Source organism: Botryllus schlosseri, chromosome 5 (assembly GCF_051294905.1).
Source record: "Botryllus schlosseri isolate E-star chromosome 5, Bs_hap1, whole genome shotgun sequence".
In the NCBI taxonomy this organism is placed as follows: domain Eukaryota; kingdom Metazoa; phylum Chordata; class Ascidiacea; order Stolidobranchia; family Styelidae; genus Botryllus; species Botryllus schlosseri.
Window position 1 is genome coordinate 2287678 of NC_137240.1, and position 16281 is coordinate 2303958.

Below are 16281 nucleotides of genomic sequence, written 5' to 3' on the forward strand. Positions count from 1 at the left end.
CTGTAGGATACTGATGAACAGTTTGATTCAATATTTCAACGGCATAACACCAAGTCCAAAGTAGACGGTGTGCTCTTTACTACTACACGACGCAGAAAAATACGTTCCACGTTTCTAAATCCATGTATACGTGTGTGTGAGTGTGTGTAGTCTACTTATACGCTGTGCAACGGAAAATCCATAGCTTTTGTTAGACTTTGCGGATTTCGAGATCTTAGGAAAATAATTCGAGAGAATGAAAACAAAGCGAGAGAATTCGCTCGTTCTTGAGATACCTGTTTTGTTTTTATCTCGTGTGGGTAATACTTAACACTCTTCAAGATCGGTCGAGGACTGGCTGTGAACTTTGTTATGCAACTACGCATGCATTGTACGTACAGCAGAAGAATATCCAATGTGACAACTGATATATGACACTGATATTTTACATGTAATCGATTTTGCACTACATCAAGACTATGTTATAATTGTCGGCAATCAGCTAAATGTTGTGAATATCATATACAGTCGTTTACTGAATTAATCAATTGACTTGTGTTGTTGCTGGAATTAGTTAGCCTGTGGTGCAAAAACCTTCGGTGCGGAAGATTTTGAGATGGGCTACGAAGCTATTTTAAAAATTCTGAAGCTGGAGAAAATTCGATTTTAATTCCTTTGAATATTACAGCGGAAATATGTCGATTTTGGCACCATCAAGGTAAACACTAGTGTCCGTTGGTTATTCGTAGCATTCAAAAATATACTTTTATAACGAATAAGCATCAAAATTCGCTTTTGAATTACCCGAAATCAACACTACATTGATTATGTTTTTTAAAGGTCATGTGTAATATTTGACATTTAATTATCGCTCCTGCGTCATAAGTACAAAATTCTTTCTATATTTCGAAGTTGGTTAATCGTATTTACTGACGTTCGCTCCTGATGGCAGTTGACCGAAAAGCTTCAAGTTAGAATAAATTTGTCAATATAGTAACATATTGTTTGTTGCTATATGTAGCCTACATAATGTTTCCATATTTCGACTATAACTTTGAGAGAGGTGAAGAACCGCTGTCCTAATCTGACACCCAGAAATGTTCCTTGACTTTTAAGCGTACGAGTGACGTTGGTTGAGTCAGCACAAACGGTTAATGAGTTGTATCGCAAAATAATCTTTTTTTCTCGTTTTCACACGCTACCAGACGATTTCTCAAAAATAGCAGATTTCCGGCTCGATACGGTAACCCGGTATATAAGAGATCGTCGATGTAAATATAGTTACATTTTCAGTTTTCACATACGCTGTTTGATCGCTGGAGGCGTAGCATGTCTGAAATATGATTTATTGTTATAAAGTAAGCTTAGAAACGATGGTGATTAAAATCCTTTAGACGTACGTATGCGAGATGTTGTCCGTATTTAGTCAGCGTTGGAGACAAATAAAACCAAAAGCCTGTATAGAACGAATGAGGGCATCAGTTTTTGCCTGAGCAGTGAGCACACAGTTTCTTGTTCCATAAGTATCCCAGATTATATACGAGGTTTATCTTGTTCCAGAATGGAGCTAGAGTACCATCGCTAAGTCAGTTTCTCTAAATACATTTCTGTCATGTAAACATTCATCAAGTTACACACAGTCTATATCTAGTCCAGGATGATTGAGCGATCATTCAGTCACGCGATGCAGAATCTAAGAATCTAAGAATCTCTAAAAAGGCTATAGGCCTACTGTAATGTCTAAATCTAAAATGTTAGGTATTGAAGATATTCATTGAGGTACAGAACTTCAATATACAATCGAATAATATATTTATATTGAAATCAACCCGAATATTTTCGGCTGACACTCGGTTGGCATTCGTGAGTAGAGAATTGAAAATAACACTTCCTATCTAAATTATGCATTGTAAATACGATTTGTGATATGCAGTGTTATTTTCAATTCTCTACTAGCTGCGGGCGATTACCCCTGCCGAGTGTCAGCTGAAAATATTCGGGTTTACTTCAATAAGAATCTATTATTCGACTGTATCCTAAAATAACAAACTTGGAGCAGGCATGGGGATGGGGCATTTACATTCTGCTGCTTTTGCTTGATCTAATCTGTCATTCCATGATGAATTGCTAGGCGGAGTAGACTATACTAATTATGGCCTACTAAACACCGCTGCCCGCCTTGTGGAATACAGCCGAATATAAGGAATCGGGGATCATAATGCAACGCGTACCAAGACATCATAGAAGAAACAGAACATATTTTCGGTACGATGCTGCTGAATCGATGCAATTCTCTTCTTGCTGGCCTTAATAGTCATTCGTGATAAGTTTGCTTTGCTTGGAAGTCATTTTATCAGGGCTGTAACCAAGTCCAAGATTCCGAGTCACAAGTCAATCTCACTTTTATAGTTTTGACACGAGTCAAGTCGAGTCATTTTCAATTCCAAGCCATGGCGTTCGCTGTTCATTATCGAGTTCAAGTCAGGTTCAACTTGGGTGATATCGAAGGCCCCGAATTTATAATAGCTTATATGCATTGTTCTTACTCTAAAAATGTATATTGAAACAAATAAAAGAAATTTATAGGCCTATATTTCAAGTCTCTGTCCTGATACACGAGAATAGAATCAAGTCATATAGAACGTCTCGAATCATATGACTTGGTCGTGTCATGCGCAATGACTTGGGCAGAAGTCCAGTTAATTCACAAAGTGGCTCGAGTCGAGTCGTTTTCATTTTAAGATAATTACTCGAGTCAACGACAAATTGTGACTCGAGTCCGACCCACGCTGCTCTGAAATCATTTTAGTTATTTTATATTTTATTTCAGACGTGCTTTTCACCTGAGTTACGATGATTAACAATGGACGGCGATTAACTTCAATCTTTGTGACGCAAACCGCTATCTACGCTTTACTCTTTCTATCCTCCGCATCGAATGCGGAACTTTACCCTTACGGTCAGGAAAATGGAGACCAAAGACTCAACTTCACCGCCCAAGACGGAACCTCATCCAAAAAATACGATCTCAGCTCTTCACTGCCGTTTTTTGGAAAGGGCACCCTTTCTTCTATCTGGGTAAGCGGTGATAACAAGCCTTCGTATGTTAAAAAAGAACCTTGTACGTACATAACTTCAATATACAGTAGAATCAGTTATTCATATCGAAATAATCCCGACTATTTTTTGGCGACAATCGTCAGGGGTAATCGTCAGCAACTATAGCGGAGAATAGAACAGAAATTTGTATACGTAGGTTAGTTATCTATAGCATCACGAAACTCCCGTCTTGCTGATTCACGTAGTGGCCTGTTCGGTAAGGCAAAATGTTTTATTTTTGTCTGAGTTACTAATGGAATCATCGCATATTATGAGCGACATTCAATTATATGCTTTACACTGGATGTAGCGTATGGCGGCTCGGGTATATTTTTCACGGATTCACGCTACTTTTCTTTTACAAAATTACAATAAAGTTCAGACTCTTTGATTCTGCGCATACTCTTTGAAAGGTGTGCGTACGCCAGCAACGGAATATTTCCACTGTTTCTGAGTACTCCAGTAGATTCTCCTATATGTATATTCCAATTACTCAAGCTGATATGTTTTTCGACTATTTCCACGTTTACCTTACAGTTTTCAGTTTTTAGGTAAAGCTATAGGTCCGAAATCATGACTTTTTACTTACTTTGAAATCGCTTCTTCTACTTGTACTTTAGGGGGTATATACGACATCACTTCTACTTGTACTTGAGTAATCAGAAATGAAAGTGACTAGTTGAGAAATGTCAGCCATCTACCTTTAATCTAATATGGGAAATGCTTCTATGCTTCCATTTCAATTCTAATCTAATTTCTGGTTTTCCTGAAAATACTCCAATACAACTGTGCAGTGAAAAACGAGCCAAGCTTGGTGCGCAGACATTTGCCATTCTTATGCTTATCAAATCTGATTTCAAATTGAAAAAACTCTCTGGTTATACTTCCAATTCAAATCAATTCGGATAAGCTGAACATTTTCTAGTTGCATAACTATGATCGTGACGTTTTATTTCTAGTTGTAATTTCCAAGGATAGGCTGTATCGACAGTCGTTGTAACAGTATTGACAAACAGCATATTATACGATCTCTATATCCGAACTACTCTTAAAAATCGATTACTCACGTAAAGAACCTTTCCATTCTGTCTTCAGATAAACTCCGCGGGAGCTTTGACGTACCGACAATTGCAAACCGTCATTCCCATCAATACACTCACCGATAACATCGCCGTAGCGCCGTATTACGCCGCGCCCGAAAGCGGCACACTGTATTACCGACAGACCACCACGGACACCGAATTATTCGCGGTCATCCAAGACGACTTCGAGACGGCACTTATTCTACCTCCGAACGAAAACGAAATCGACGCTCTGTTCGATTTCAAACCGAGCAACGCCTTGATAGTAACTTGGAGCAACTTGACTTCGCCGGCCGATCAAGACTTGGTAAGTGTGCGGTGGTTTGGATTTAACGGTGTATAGGCTGTTGTCTGTCCTATTTGTGGTGCTCTAGGCTACAGTGGTCATAAGGGTTGTTCAAATTTTACTCACTATTCAATAAAACTGTTAGGTTGGCTAAAAACGCTGCGCACCAAATTTGGCTCTTTCCAACTTGTATAAGCGAAGCTATGAGAGTTAGAAAATTTTCACATCTTACCGTCAACCCTATGAAATTGTTAAGTTGTCTACAAATGATGCGTAAACGATGCATAAAAATTTGTCTTCATTCCAAGCAGTAGAAGCGAAGTGATTTGAGCACAATATTGCAGATTCGAAGAAATAGTATTTACGGTTGGAAAGTCTTTCATCATTTATTATGCATCCATCCAGCGTAAATACTACTGTTTCAAATCCAAAATTTGCTGATGCTACCTCTGAAATACTTCTTGCCTGTTACTATTCGGATTTTGAAAAGCAGAAATCGATTTTGTGACGAGATTGCATCGCTTGAAGTCGTCGCGAGAACCGCGTAAAACAGCCCTTGTGTTACGGCAGCTAAATATTTTGTTCACGTATTGCATCAATATTTGTAGTGCCAGTGTCAGTATCAGTTTATTAAGAATTTCATCATTTCAGTAAACTGCGATACAATAAAAAGATAGGAAGTGACGAAGCGACTTGGAATAGTCTCTGAAATCAGACACCCACCTGGGCCTAGGCGATGTAAAGAGGAGGCATGCACACTGAATGAATAGTAGAAAAAGATAATACAAAGATATTCAGTCTTGGTGATACATGCAATTTCTGATTAAATGCTGTAAATATATGCGACTCCTCGATCATATTTACTTTTAAACTATACTTAGGCCTACTCGAGTCGGTATCAGACCTTTGCTTTCTACTTCCACTGGAATAAGTTTTGACACGCCTTTTGAATTGCGAATTCTACTTACAATTGTGTAGCCTTAGGGTTAGGGTCAGGGTCAGAGTGGAGCAGCAACTCTGACTATACATTGATCACCTCTGTGCGCACGTATAGGTATTGAACACGTCATTGCGCGTTTAGTAAGAATATTCTTAGCTCTATTATTCGCAAGCTCCCTTAGGCTGTCTTGTGTCTGCGTGATGGCCTTGTCTCAAATCCGAGTTACGAACATACGTCATGATCATCTAGAAGTGTCCATTACTTCATGGAACAGACAGCGGGAGAATGTTCGAAGCCACAAACCGGCGGTCTGTACCACCGCAGTTGAAGAAGTAGATAATTCTAGCTGTCTGGTTACAGTAATTAGAATTGCGGGTAATCTAATTGTAACCTGGTCTGTGAAATATTTCTGCGCTCCCGTTTTAATTCAATCTGTATTTATGGTTTTACTGAAAACGCTACAGGAAAACTGTATATTGCAAAACTAGCCTGGTTCCGGTATATATGCGTTTCACGTTCTTACGACTGAATCCTGATTTGATATGAACTGTACATGATTTGTGTTGCATTTCTTTCTAATTCGGAATATAATTCAATTTTCATAGTATTTCGAAATCTGCAATTTTAATTTTACGTTAATTTGGATAAAAACCGTGTAACTATCGTTCGAACTCTAAAATCTAATTTGGAAAGGCTGAACATTTTATAGTTTTGCAACTCTCTCTAGTCCGTATATGTTGCATTTATTTGTATGTATCGTGTACGTTATACATGTTGTATAAAACCGAAATACCGGCTGTTTCGTAATAAGGTTTTCTAAATTCCTTTCGAAATTTACGTACGTAAACGCGCGTTAATTCGGTGTTATTTTCCGTCATCTTCTCCAGTCCAATACATTCCAAATCGCTCTCGTTTCGGACGGCGTGTACTCTTTCGCAATCTACAATTACGGCGATCTGCAATGGACGGCTTCCAAGCTGGACAAACACGCTGCGGCCGGCCTGTACGTCTCGTCAAACTCAGACAGCGCGTGCTCTTTCGAACTGCCCAATTCACGGACCAAAGAGGTGATTCTTGTTTTTTGGCGTAGGAAGTATACTCACAGTTAGACTGGGCGCAATGACTATACAGACCTTCCACGAAGGGTGACATTATGGACGAGACTTTTTGTTTCAATTCTTTTTTTTTCGACGTGGAAGACTTGAAACGTCGATTGGTGGCATCACGGCATCCAAACATGTAGTACAAATCCACGCACACTAGTTGAAATGATATATCTAAGAAGTCGCGATCAATCCACATCATCGTCACAATGTGTAATGACTTACACACGGTCGAATATACGCCACATTACATGGAAGGTGGAACTGGCAATATACTCTCCAGTTACATATTTGATCTTTCTACATCACCCATACTGTTGTTACATGGTAACGAGCGTTACTCGAATGCTCGACGCCTTGGCTTTAAAAGTCTTCCACGAGAAAAGCATTTCATAAAAAGTGGGTCTACAGTTCGATTACACGCGATTCAACTTATTGACTGTTCTTTATATCATGCTTATGCTAATCTGTCTTTGGCGCAGGTATCGTCGCTTCCTTTGACTGTCGCGAACTCGGGAGAGCTCGGCAGATTCATACTCATCGTGTCCGAACCGATCGAATGCGTGTCGAATTTCCGTGAGTCTATACCTTGATTATATTGATTATTCGAAATATCCCGTAGAACTATCCTATTCCCGGTGAGTGAAATTTGTCGAAGATGATAATTTCTGCTATGGAGTCATGTATAAGGTCGTGCTGAATAGTAATGAGCTAAATAACGATTGGGATTGTGTGGTTTGTAACATTCGAAACGTATTAATTCATCGGATATTATCGGATACTGTCTCAGTTTTTTCACATTCCATCCAATGGTTTTTAATCTTTGCTAATCAGCCGAACCCTAAATGTTCACCTAGTCACTAAAACGAAAATATACCACATACATATCTAATACATTACGACATAATACTGATGTACACTGTGAACTGTTTCACATCAACAAAAGTGTTGAAGGAACTAAACGAATAAAATTATGTTTTCACACAAAACAAAAATATTATTTTCTATCCCGTAACTGCGTTTTTACGATATCTTCCAATTCTGAAATTGAAAAATTCTTGAATCCGGATCGAATGATCGAATCGGGGTTCAGTCAGAATGATGTTTCTATCGGGCTTGATTTGGATTCTTGAATTGTGATTATAAGATTTTTGACTAAACCGCATTTCCGTCACGCATTGTAAATAAACATTGCTGAACCTTTCGGTCGCGCAATTTACGTCACCCGCGTCATTTAGTGAGAAGAAAATTCTTCGGCGATTCGATTTCCATCGTTAACGCCTAAAAAGCCAACACTCGATATGAAATTGTATACTACTCAGTCAATTGCGAACGCGTGGCCTCGATATACTTCTCGGAAGCAAACTGATCTCGGATGATATGCACTGAATTGTGCGCAAGATTCGTGTATTATGGATAATTGTATGATATTACAACTTATTTAACGTCCACTTACGAAGTATTACTTTTATTCACAATACTTCTTCAGTATCTATACGGCGGTGTTGGCCTTTAATAATTACTTACTTTTTGACTTACCTGTACATTTCTACTTATACTTGTGTTCCACTAGAAATTTAGTACGTTGCTGGCAAGTTTCCCGCCGGTCCGTAAGATATATTTGAATTTTAGACCTCAATTCCAAAATGCAAGAAGTTGGACGATTTTTCATTAATTGGAGAAATAAAGCATCGAATTTTAAATATATTTAGGAGTGTGGGACGTGTTTTTTGCATGGTATCACAATTGAGAGCTGATAGTCCACTTTGGACGCGCGTTGCAATGGTGCATGTGTTATAAAAATTGTTTGGGAGTTGCCGACAACTCGTTTTGGACTAGTTGTACTTTTAGCTGTAATATGTTAGACTTTTAAACAAACTCCGTTAAATTACGACTCTGTAATTAAGCGACACTTGGCAGTGTCACATTTCTTTCAAAGGAAACCGAACAATCACAATCAAGTTAGTGAGCTTCGCCTTGCAGAAACTTCAATAAGACCTCGTACAAGTAGCCTATATAATATCAAAATTCGTCAATGCATGAAGTTTCCAATATTACATTTCAGCTGCATATGTTTGTCGTAATTGAATTTAGGGGGATTTCGGTTTTTGAAGGTTCACCGGTCCGCAACATTTGTTCAAGTTTTACCGGCCCGCGAGGTCAAAAAGGTGGAGAACCACTGTTTTTAGACTTCATCTACGTCTGCTCTTTAGTGTTCAGTTTTTTAAGCAAAACTAGGTCCATAATAGTTACTTTTCTACTTACAAGCGATAACCGCTTTGACCAATGACCACCTTTGCTGGGTTGCCCGGCGTATAAGCATGCGAGTCGATGGAAACCGACAGTTCAGCATGAGACACTTCAGCACGCGTCACTTCGGCACGTGACTTTATAACCCAACAACTTACCCTAACCCGACATATATCCCTGAAATTAACCCTCATATATATCATAACCCCAAGCCTAACCCTAACCCAACCATAAATGCAACTCTAACCCAACTATAACCCGTAATTAAACCCGCATTGCTCATGTGTCGCATGCTCATATGTCCAGTGTCCACGGACTACTTTGCTAATCGCTCAGGTACACTCGGACTTAGTCTCATCTCTAATTACAACCCGTTTCGATACAGAATCGGCTTGCGAAAAAGAGCTACCTGCCAGCGATTGGGGCACTGCGACGCCTTACTTTTCAATCGGGAAGGAATCCTGGGAAACGTACGTCATTCACACATGCAACCCGGGATTCCAAATGCGTCCGGACGTCAGAAAAGAGAGAATCGATTGCGTATACGAGTCAGACTATTACGACAGCACGTGGGGTGCCGAGCCTTCCAAATGCCTTGGTAACTATTTCTGACGTCTCGCATTACTGATGATAACTTGGTATATATATATATATATATATGATATCCTTCTATCCTCATGTATATCGTTTCACGCGGAGTGTCTGATGACTCGATCGGGCCGATAACGGAGTGTCGAGCAACCTCGCGATGGCGAATATCGTTTCAAAGCGTTAACATGATACATGTGGTATTATGTGGCACAGCGACATGGTCTTAATTTGGCATAATGACGTTTGAGATGAATATAGACTTGTACCGACTGCCAATCTAGTAGATCGACGTTCATATATCTAATTGTCTTATTTTTTTGAGTAGTTCTAGATCCAATTCTAGTATTTCTAGTTAATTGCGGATTTTTAAAGGTCGTTCTAGTTTTAGTTCTAATTGCGAGTCTTGAAAAGCGAGTCGTTTTCGTTCTAGTTCTAGTTCTGTGTTTTGATAAGTGAGCAGTTCTAGTTCTAGTTTATAAAGTAGTTTGTAAAGAGTCTTGTTAAAATCTCACGTTTCTGACCTCTGTTTAGATTTGAACGCGACAAAAACTTTCGAAGTGGAAGTCGGAATCACAAAGCTTGGAAACGACTCGACAGCGCCACCCGGCAACTTGACTGAAGACCAGGAAGACGAGCTAAAGAAAATTATTGAAGAATCGGTGAGATCAATCGCACATTTACAAGGCTATAATTTTAAGACTTGAAATGTAATCACGCAATCATATAACTGCGATACAGAACACTATTCCTGCGATATCAGAATGTGTAAGAATCACCTTTGTGAATACATTAAGTTGCATGTTGACAAAACCTAGTTGTGTAGTCAGAAAACATAGAATTATACTTCTTTACTCAACATCTCTGTTTATTCCTATGAGAAGACAAGCTAATGCGTTTGATTGATGAACTTTATCAAGTCTTTTTGACTCCTAACCACCATTGTATAGCAGTAATTTTTATATAAGAGGGATATTAAATCATGATTGTGATTACGAAATAATTTCGCTATCCACCTCATCACAACTCAACTTCGTATCAACAGGTCATTTCAATTATCAATATGACCGACGTCATAGTCACCGTCACTACTCTCACCACGAAGAATGACTCCGACTTGACTCGAAGGTGAGCCTCAGATAACTATACCTTTTCAGCTTTTCTAAATTAAATTAAAAATAGAATGATAGCTCAACATTTTATTCCACATCAGATTAGGATCAGAAATATTGAATTCTCAAAAATTTTAAATTGGGATTAAATCCCGGATTAGAAATAAATGCAATAAAATTGAAGTTCAGTTCTTTAGAGTAACGTCAAGCACAACTGAATATGTCGATTTTTAAGTAGAAAAGTAACAATTATATGCCTAGTTTAGCTTAAAAAACTGAACACTGATGAGCAGACGTAGATGTAGTCTGAAACAGTGGTTGTCAGCCTTTTTGACCTCGCGGACCGGTAAAACGTAAGCAAATGTAGTGGACCAGTGAACCCTCAAAAACCAAAATCACCCAAAATTCAATTACGAAAAATGCATACAGCTGAAATGTAACATCGGAAACTTCATTGATCGATGTGTTTCCATATGAGCTATTTATACGTGGCCTTATTGATATTTCTGCAAGGCGAAGTACATTAACTTGATTGTGATTGTTCGGTTTCTTTTGTAGGAAATGCGACACTGCCAAGTGCCAAGTGTCGTTTAATTGCGATGTCGGAATTTACCGAAGTTTGCTCAAAAGTCTCCATATCTTCAACATGCAACTAGTCCGAAACGATTTGTAGGCAACTTTCAAACAATTTTTATAACAATTGTATACCATCGCGACGCACGCCCAAAGTAGACAATATACTCTCAAAAATTTTAAAATTGGATTAAATTCTGGATTAGAAAGAAATGCAAATGCAGTAAAACTGAAGTTTAGTTCATCAGAGTTGGAGAATTGGAAAGTTTTTTAAATTTTCCAAATTTGATTAGAATTATAGTTACGCAGTTTTATTTCTAATTGGACTAGACTTCAGATTATAGCTACACAGCTTTTCCGAATTAGATTATAATTAGAATTATCGCTATGATTTTTTTTTGAAAATATATAATTCGCGAAAACTTGGACATTAAATCCAGTTCATTTCATTTCACATCAAATCAAGCCCATTTTCACAAGCCAAGATTGGCAAATGCATGTACAGCTGGCTTGGTTCGTTTCGCACTGTACAGTTTTCCTGTGGCATTTCCAGGGAAACCGGAAATATGATTGGAATTAAAATGAGTGCATAGAAACGTTTCATAAGTTAGATTAGAATCAGATGACCTGCGTTTTGCCTCAATTAGTAGAATCAGACTAGAATGATTTAGTCTTCCAAGTCTTGATTCACTCACCCATGTTGTGTTCTATATTGCGGCCATTTGGCACTTGTAACAACCCGTATTGATTTCTTTCTTCAGAACTGGCGACGGCAGCATAGTAAAAGCGAACATTACAATCTACATACCTCCGTACATCCACAAGAAAACCACAGCCGAAAACATCACGGACATAATCACCGAAACTATCGAGGAAAACGACGAAATTTTAGGAGTCACTTTCCATCCTATCGTTGATGTAACAGGTCAGTATTCTACTCTCACAATCTGCGAGCGTATAGCCATAGCAGACAGTGAATTAATATCTTCATATTGAAATAAACCCTACTGGTAGATGTGAACGCACGGGAGTTTAAAAATTTTGAATTTAATATAAAAAGGGAGTTGTTGAGTTATCTCCAGAAATGACGCAAAACAAATTTGACACGATTCCCACCCGTGGAAACGAAGTTATTCGAGTTTTTCATTCATAATTCTGGGATTACCCACCGTCCACGCTATTTTTGCGAATCCAAACTTTCAACTGCAAAAGCTTCGTTTCCACCGGTAGGAAGTGACAAAAAATTGGTGTGCAGCGTTTTTGCAACCTAGCAATTTAATCAGTCAATCCCCGGAATCCAAAAAAGTTATTTTTTAACAATCCTACTCAGCATTAAAGAACTAATTACTACGAACCCTTCGTATTATTAATCCCCGTGTTAACTATGCGGTGTAACGTCATCGGTATACTATTTTGCAGAGACCACAGACGTATGCCTGCAAGGGTGCATGTGCAGATTCCGAAAAGGGCCCAAGAAATGCCCCAAAGGCAAAAACCCGCTCCTTAAACCTGACAGCTGCTGCGGTGGGTGCAGCGGGAAACCGTACTCGTCCACAATCAAGGTAAGTCTTATATGATGCTTCTATTCTGCTGTCCGATTTGGATATTGGTATAAACTGCTCGTGCCTAAGTAGGTAAAATATTTATGAGCACTCCGAAAACATATAGATTCAATGTTACTGATCAGTTCTTGTTACTGGTCAGTGTACCTCTTCTAAACTTGTGTCTCATCCAATCACAATAACTTTCAGGCATGTTGCGGAGACGCGCACGTATACGACCCACTCAAAGCCAGGTGCTGCAACGGGAGAGTGCGAAAGGGCGCTACGGGAAAGTGTTAGTCAATTCCAAACGACAAATCTCAAGGAATAGGCTTCCCGATGAAGACCTGCCCACGAAGAAGTTCAAGGACAACTGTTCAAATAGCCGTTGTGACGTAGTAATGGTCTCGGTGTCGTTCGCGATCGTCGCGCTGTCGAAGTCCGGGACGGACGTTCGAAGTTAAATGTAGTTCTCCATGATCAAGTCTTTGTTAGTACAAGTGATTATATGCTTCATATCGGCAAATTTTCGAATCGAGCAAATCGTTTATAGAGTGGTTCTCAACGGTCGGTCCACCAAATCCAATCATATTTATTCTCGATTACAAAATGTAGGACGTTGAAGGCTTGTCTACGAGAGAAAAAACCATATTTTGAAGTGACACACAAATTTAGAACGTAATTTAGAACTCTTTCTGGCGTGACATAGAGTTCGTGGTCGTCTTTCGACTTAATCATTCGTAAAATTCGGCAAGGGTTTTGTACCTACAACTCGTTTTAAGACCTGTAGCCTAATCCGCGAAAGCTAAAATGGCTTTTAAACCAAATTTGACGAAATTCGACAGCAGCATTTGCCAGCATAATAGTCTCTGGCAAGAAGCGAAATCGCTTTTCTTTCCAAAGAAGCCCAACAGTTAAAATAGAGTCGATCTTTTTAACGTGACTTTGACTAGCAGAAACTTCAATAGAACCCGCCATAACAAGTGTACTGGAAAATCGACAAGGTGGTAGAAAAATTACTCATAAAATTGAATTTCTTTGTTTTGAACTTCAAGATTTGTCGTAATTACATTCTGAGTTGATTTTGAATTTTGAGAATTGACCTGTCCCAATATTGTTTGAATGATGCCACGCTGAAAACGTCAAGAACCGCTGGTTTGTAAAAAACTGCTTACCATTCGTATATTCCATTGGTCCGGTTAAACATGAAACCAACCTGCCTCATATAGCGGTAAGGGATATACCTCAAATATGAACGCTAGAGTGGTATCTGTGTTTTATTGCTCTCTTTCTTATGTATTTTCCCGTTTATTTATAACTGATAGACATTTTCCGTTTCAAATTATTATTTTACTCGTAGGCAGTTGTCAGACTGACTGACTTTTAGTTCTCACACCATCATTATAAAGGTCATATGTTTGCGTCACAAAGTAAACGTTATATCAAGTATGCCTAATGAAGGTAAGTCAGCCTCCCTTACACAGGGTGTGATTTCCAGGAATTTTCTCAATCGTCTACTACTATTTCGAAGTGATCGATGTATATCAACTAGAGAATATGTTATCAGTGTTTATTGCGTACTATAGTGAACGCACTCGAGATATATATCTGCTCTGTAGCGATGACTATATTTCAATAAACACTCTACGCATGGAAAGCTCTTTGACAACATGCTCTGCATTAGACATGGGGTGGAGCCCGTGATAAATGGCACATGTCCGAGTTACCTGACATTAGCACAGGACAGATTAGACATTCAAAGAGGAGGAGTGCGCTTTGAGTATAAAGGTGACCGTCGTAGGTAAATACATGTCTACATCTGTTACTTGTACGTAATTGGCTAATGACTATATACAGTATACACTTTTAGCAGAAGAAGAGTATTTGTTCCAAAATTACATTTCAGATTTCTGCGGCTGTTAGTTAATTTGTTAGGTTGACTAAACAAAAACTTTCCATATAAAATTTGGCAAATTTTTTACCTAGGGTTATCGAGGAATTATTAGCGAAAAGCTCTAATAACTTCACTTCTACGGACTGGAATTGACTCAAATTTGTTTTGCGTAGTTTTTTTTTTTGTAGACAACCTAACAATTTCAAGGGTTGGCCACAGACTTGTGCAAACGACTGGATTTTCAAAAAGCGCAACTAAAACAAGAACTACTCAATTTTCAAAATCCGCAACTACAATTAAAACTATAGAACTAGTCAATTTTCGAAATCTGCAACTGCAACTAGAACTAGAACTACTTGAAAATCGTCAGTTAGTTGACAATCAACTAACTAAATGTTTAGTTTGTTTAAGTCTGGTTGGCCAGTATAATTTGAAAAGAAATTTCCCTGGGATTGTCGGCTAACAGCGGGTGAAGCAAATACATCCGTGCCTCACTTTGTACAGTACATAACAAAGCTGAATTTTACATTCCTTGGTGATTTTGAGGGGGATTTGGTGTTCCGACGTCATCAATATTTAGATTTTCGGAATCAGTGCGACGATAGCATTCTATTCTGACCAGTTAATACAAATTCCGAGTTGGTTATGATGAATTGCGCTATCACCGGATGTGGTCAAAGTAGTCAAGAAGGCTACTCAAGTAGAAGTAGGAACTACCGACGTAAAATCTACTCAAATACGAGTAGAAGTAGTATTTTTAAAAGCAACCTTAAACTACTTGAAGTAGAATTTCCTGGCTTATAATCTACTCAAGTAAGTAGTAGTTTTGAAATCCGATCATTGATGCCACTAGCCAGACCAAGACTAGATCGTTAGGCCATAGGCCTATATATAATTCGTGCTAACCATACTAAAAATGATAGCCGACTCACTAAGCGACTGGTTTCCTATCACAGTAGCACTCCTTACACTCAGATTGCGTAAGAAAGTACAATAGATATTATCCGCAATAGATGGTATGGATGGAAAATAGAAAACATATCTATCAGTAAGGGAAAGTATTTGCTCCGCACTACGTGTTGGTCTCGCAACTATATACGATTCACGCTGCACCGTCAGTTTGCTAAGTCGATAGCACAGTGTGTAACTGCGCTGGGATTGTCATCTAACAGTAGGTGAGGCGAATGCATCTGTGCCTCACCTGGCCTTTGTTTCTCTGCCTTGTCTAGGGTTACCATACGTCCTCTTTCAAGAGGATTTGTCCACTTTTTTACTTTTTTTAAAGTGTTGGAGGACGCCATTATGTCCTCTCTTTTGAGATTTTGTCCTCTTAGAGAATTTAGGTCATATTTATAGCAAAATGCGACTGATATACCGTAAATCAGCACCGAAGTGACGCTCCGGTGGGTATGTCGGGAGCCGGGCGGTAAGTTGACCTTTTTTTTAGTCAACCACCTATCAATGTGGAGTAAAAAACGTTAGGCGCTGAGCGAGAAAGTTGACCTTTTTTCAGTCAATCACCTGTCAATGTAGAGTGAAAAACGTTATTTTGGGCGCTTTTTTTTAGTCAACCCATTTCAAAGTGGGAAAAATTTTCCTTTTTTCAGATTTCCTAAATATGGTAACCCTAGCGTTGTCAATGTACGTAACAGCGTCGAATTTCTCATTCCTTGATGATTTTGGGTTTTTTTGGTGTTCTGACTTTGGTAATAATTAGATTTTTGGAGCCAGTGCGACAATAGCATTCGATTAATACCAGTGAATGCAACTTTTGAGCAGTTTATGAGGAATTCCGCTATCACAGGTGACGCTTGGCCCGCCTGTGTCTCAAATA

General features: G+C 38.8%; 1 protein-coding gene across 2 annotated transcripts in view; it reads left to right on the forward strand.

The window, feature by feature from the left end:
• The window catches only part of LOC145438600 (uncharacterized), a 43717-nt gene extending 29507 nt beyond the window's left edge, over positions 1 to 14210 (forward strand). The window contains exons 1-11 of one of the 2 annotated variants that reach the window (XM_080315939.1): positions 2082 to 2244; positions 2810 to 3057; positions 4174 to 4467; positions 6274 to 6453; positions 6972 to 7065; positions 9125 to 9337; positions 9862 to 9989; positions 10373 to 10455; positions 11774 to 11937; positions 12432 to 12574; positions 12764 to 14210. In XM_080315939.1, coding sequence (XP_080172065.1) covers positions 2833 to 3057; positions 4174 to 4467; positions 6274 to 6453; positions 6972 to 7065; positions 9125 to 9337; positions 9862 to 9989; positions 10373 to 10455; positions 11774 to 11937; positions 12432 to 12574; positions 12764 to 12853 — 1614 coding nt within the window. In that variant the 5' untranslated portion in view covers positions 2082 to 2244; positions 2810 to 2832 and the 3' untranslated portion in view covers positions 12854 to 14210. Of the gene's footprint in view, positions 1 to 2081; positions 2245 to 2809; positions 3058 to 4173; positions 4468 to 6273; positions 6454 to 6971; positions 7066 to 9124; positions 9338 to 9861; positions 9990 to 10372; positions 10456 to 11773; positions 11938 to 12431; positions 12575 to 12763 lie in introns of those variants that run through there. The other variant, XM_080315940.1, reaches the window with a different exon arrangement.
• The last annotated feature ends 2071 nt before the right edge of the window (positions 14211 to 16281 follow it).